Here is a 3,999-nt window from a genome sequence, read left to right as displayed (position 1 = left end):
CATCTTTTTTTTTTTTTTTTGAGTTGGAATCTCACTCTGTCACACAGGTTGGAGTGCAGTGGCTCTCTCACAGCCACCACAGCCTCGACCTGCTGGGCTCAGGTAATCCTTCTGTCTGTCTTCCACATAGCTGGAACTACAGGCACATGCTACCACACCTGGTTTATTTATTTATTTATTTTTATTGTAGAGACGAGGTCTCACTAAGTTGCCCAGGCTGGTCTTGAACCCCTGAGCTCAGGCAATCTTCTTGCCTCGGCCTCCCAAAGTGCTGGGATTACAGGCTTGAAACACCATGCCCAGCCTACCACATCTTTACAAAATAAAGTTAACAAAATAAAGTTAAAATGAAAAACAGGAGATTTATGTACTGAGGAAATATCATTGCAAATGGACACTGAGGAAAGGAAGATATGCTAAATCCCCATAAGCTCCATCTCTCATGGAGGTCCCTTACCCAATTCACTTCACTCCTGAGATAATAACACTGCCCCTTGCAAGGATGTGGTAAGGGTCACACATGAATCTTGAATGCCTTGTAAATGCAAAGGGATATACACAGGTAAGCCTGTCCCGCTCCTAGACTGGGAAGGAAAATTCTGCCCTATCTACTGCCTCTTAGAGAGGACCAAAAACTGCCTCAACCCCACTTGGAACAAGCAGCACCCTGACACTACAAGAACTGTATCCTCAGCCATGCCACTGGCTGCCAATTACCTGCACAACCACAGGAACCTTCTGCCAATATAGTCAGAATTAAATGCCATAAAGTGTGCATCACAGGATGAGAAAAAAAGGCAGGGTCCACTGAAAGCAGCTACCCAACTCACTGAAAGCAACAGCAGGGGACTTAAAGATCAGTGGCCACAAGTCTAATAGCACTCCATGGCAGCAGAAGTTACAAGAATTTTGTGGTTAAACCCGGGTCTGAAGTCTATACACCAAGACTCACTTGTAGGATCCAAAATAAACTGAAAACTGGCAGAGGGAGTGCCCCAAGAGGCAGGGCTAGCTATAACAACAGCAAACATTCACAATGTGTTGTTACTGATGTGATCTTATTAAATTGTAATACTGGCCAGGTGCAGTGGCTTAAACTTGTATCCCAGCACTTTGAGAGGCTGAGGCAAGAGGATTGCTTGAGCTCAGGGGTTCAAGACCAGCCTGGACAAGTTGGCGAGACCTCGTCTCTACAATAAATCAAAAATGTAGTCAGGCATGGTAGCGCACACCTGTAGTTCTGGCTATTTGGAAGGCTGAAGTAGAAGGATCGCCAGAGCCCAGCAGGTTGACACTGGGGTGACCATGAGTGTGCCACTGCACTCCTGCCTGCGCAACAGAGTGAGACTCCAACTCAAAAAAAATAAAAAAAGAAACCTACTCATCCCTAAAATACCAAAACTAATTTGGAACACTCACTGACGACAGGAACTTGTGGTCATTATTTTTAAAGTAAATTCCCACTTTCCAGGACTATCTTGAAGAAACCTGGGCATTTGGATTTGCAGTTAAGAATTATGGCACTAACCTGTAGGACATGTACAGTTTTGTAAGAATAAAGTCACTGAGTCACTTAAGTTTCAAAAAAAAGTGACAACCACAATGCAGATTAGACATAGCTCCTTGGTCAGGGACAGGCTTGTCAGCACCCAACCACAGGAGGATAGTTAGGACTCTGGGTTTCCTGCAACAAGCCAATTCTACTGCTTTTCTTTTCTTTTTTTTTTTGAGTTGAAGTCTCACTCTGTTGCCCAGACTGGAGTGCAATGGCTACTCCCAGCCACCGCAGCCTCGACCTGCTGGGCTCCGGCGATCCTTCCACCTCAGCCTTCCAAGTAGCTGGAACTACAGGTGCGCGCTACCACGCCCGGCTAATTTTTTGATTTGTAGAGATGAGGTCTCGCCAAGTTGCCCAGGCGGTTCTCGAACCTGCAGGCTCAGGCAATCTACTCACCTCAGCCTCCCAAAGTGCTGGGATTACAGGCTGAGCCACCGAGCCTGGCTTCTACTGCTTTTCAGACTGTGACTTCCTTCCTTCCCATAGCAGAGGCTGTCTAGAGTCAGCCACCACCTATGGAGGGAGGGAAGGAGGAAGGGAGGAAGAAATGCCCAAGAGAGTCTGACTCTGCCTTCTGATTGGCTGGCCAGGATGTCTGTCTTCCTCCCTGGGGACCGAAGGCTCACCAGTCAGGCTGGGTGGCTCTGCACCACAGTTGTATATAAGGGCCAAGATAACACCAGCTCTGCCAACAGACGTCAGGTCACAGATGCAATTATGGGCTAGGTAAGTATCTACTTGGCAAATTCAAATCCTGACTCTGCTTTGTGACCTTGGGCAAGTCACTCAGTCCCACTAAGCTAGGCTCAGTGTGGCTGAGGTGAAACAGCTTACATCATCGGGTATCTAAGAAGATTCCACAAAGTACCAAAGTTGGATAACAGGAGCTGGCAGAACAGAGTATTACAGACCTAGGAGCCTGATGGAGGCAGAGCCTCTAACCAGCCTCAGATCTTCCCTTTCCTACGTGTATAACACCTCTGGAAGAAGAGGAAGATCAGGAGGATCTTGTCAGTCACAGCCCCATGGCCCCATAGTATGTTGCATGCTCACCTACACAGCTGGTTTTGGAGCCATTGCAGGCCTCTGGCTCCAAGAGCGAGCTGCCAGACTCATCAGGCAAAGGCTGTTTTATGTAGCGGCTTAAAAAAAAGAGAGAAAATAAAAAGATTGTTAGTTGTAACATTTACCTATTTACCATGTCGCTAAGAAGTTCATAATTTATAATTCATACATTTATAATTTATACATTCAGCTATTTACAAAGCAAGTTATGTAAATAAAAGTGCTTTAAAATTATGTAATGACTCAACATTAAGAAATTGAGAATGTGGCTGAGCACAGTGGCTCATGCCTGTAATCCCAGCAAGAAGATCACTTTAGCCCAGGAGTTTGAGACCAGCCTGAATACAGTGAGAACTTGTCTCTACAAAAACTTTTAAAAGTTAAAAAAAAAAAAAATTAGCCAGGTTTGATGGCATGCCTATAGTCCCAGCTAACTGGAACGCTGACACAGGAGGATCACTTAAGCCCAGGAGTTGGAGCCTATAGTAAGCCATGATCATGCCACTGTACTCAAGCCAGTCAGTGAGACTCTGACTAAAAAAAAAGAAATTGGCAACCCCCTCGGGTCCCCCCTCTCACTCTAGCTTTTCTGTCCTCTCAATAAATCCTGCCTTCAAAAAAAAAAAGAAATTGAGAACCCAAGAGATCAGATGTCTAATCTATCAAGCCAATGAAGACTCTGAGAGTCTGTTTCAAGTCTTCTATGAATGTCATGTGACACCATCTTTTTTAAGTTATCACTTGATAATCCTAATTACCATTTAGAATGATAGTTGAATACTTCAGAAATAGTATTCAAATACAAAATGCCATCAAAGCACTAGCCTCCCTAATGTAGGTGACTGACATGATTCCAAGGACCAGAGGCTTGAACTCCCAGGGTCATAGTGCCTAAGATGTCCTACTGCAAATAGTACCTGCCCTGGCCAATCCAAAGGCTGGGACAAGTGATTTCTCACAGATGTGAGCATATGGGATCAACACAACCACTCTGCAGGGGTTGTCACTACTACTACAGGGCTTATCTTAATCTCAGATAACAAACAAATCACATTCTTGCCACCAACCTGATGCGATCACAAACAGCCTGATACAAAGACTCGAGAGTTAGCTTGTGCTTGAGGACAGAAACCAGCAGTGGCTGCCCGTAGAGCACTGCCCCAGAGGAAGTACTTGATGGCCTGGACTTTCTCTCCCTGAAGTAGACTGGAAGTGTGACACATTCAGAGCCATCCATGGAAGTGCTGCAGACCTCGTACCTGTATCAATCATACAAAAGGGCACCTTTATTTTATTTATTTATTTTTTTTGAGTTGGAGTCTCACTCTGTCGCCCAGACTGGAGTGCAGTGGCCGCTCCTGGCCACCGCAACCTCT

General features: G+C 45.4%; 1 protein-coding gene across 4 annotated transcripts in view; it reads right to left on the bottom strand.

The window, feature by feature from the left end:
• USP4 (ubiquitin specific peptidase 4) overlaps nucleotides 1-3,999 on the bottom strand; it is a 67,971-nt gene that overhangs the window by 13,609 nt on the left and 50,363 nt on the right. For all 4 annotated transcript variants that reach the window (XM_021707494.1, XM_008047933.1, XM_021707493.1 and 1 more), the window contains 2 exons: nucleotides 3,691-3,882; nucleotides 2,612-2,700 (listed from right to left, as the gene is read on the bottom strand). In XM_021707494.1, the coding sequence (XP_021563169.1) occupies nucleotides 2,612-2,700; nucleotides 3,691-3,882 (281 nt within the window). The remainder of the gene's footprint in view (nucleotides 1-2,611; nucleotides 2,701-3,690; nucleotides 3,883-3,999) is intronic.

This window comes from Carlito syrichta, unplaced genomic scaffold (genome assembly GCF_000164805.1).
Source record: "Carlito syrichta isolate Samal-C Ts95f unplaced genomic scaffold, Tarsius_syrichta-2.0.1 Scaffold118244, whole genome shotgun sequence".
NCBI classification, from domain to species: Eukaryota; Metazoa; Chordata; class Mammalia; order Primates; family Tarsiidae; genus Carlito; species Carlito syrichta.
This window is presented reverse-complemented; position numbering and strand designations above follow the sequence as displayed.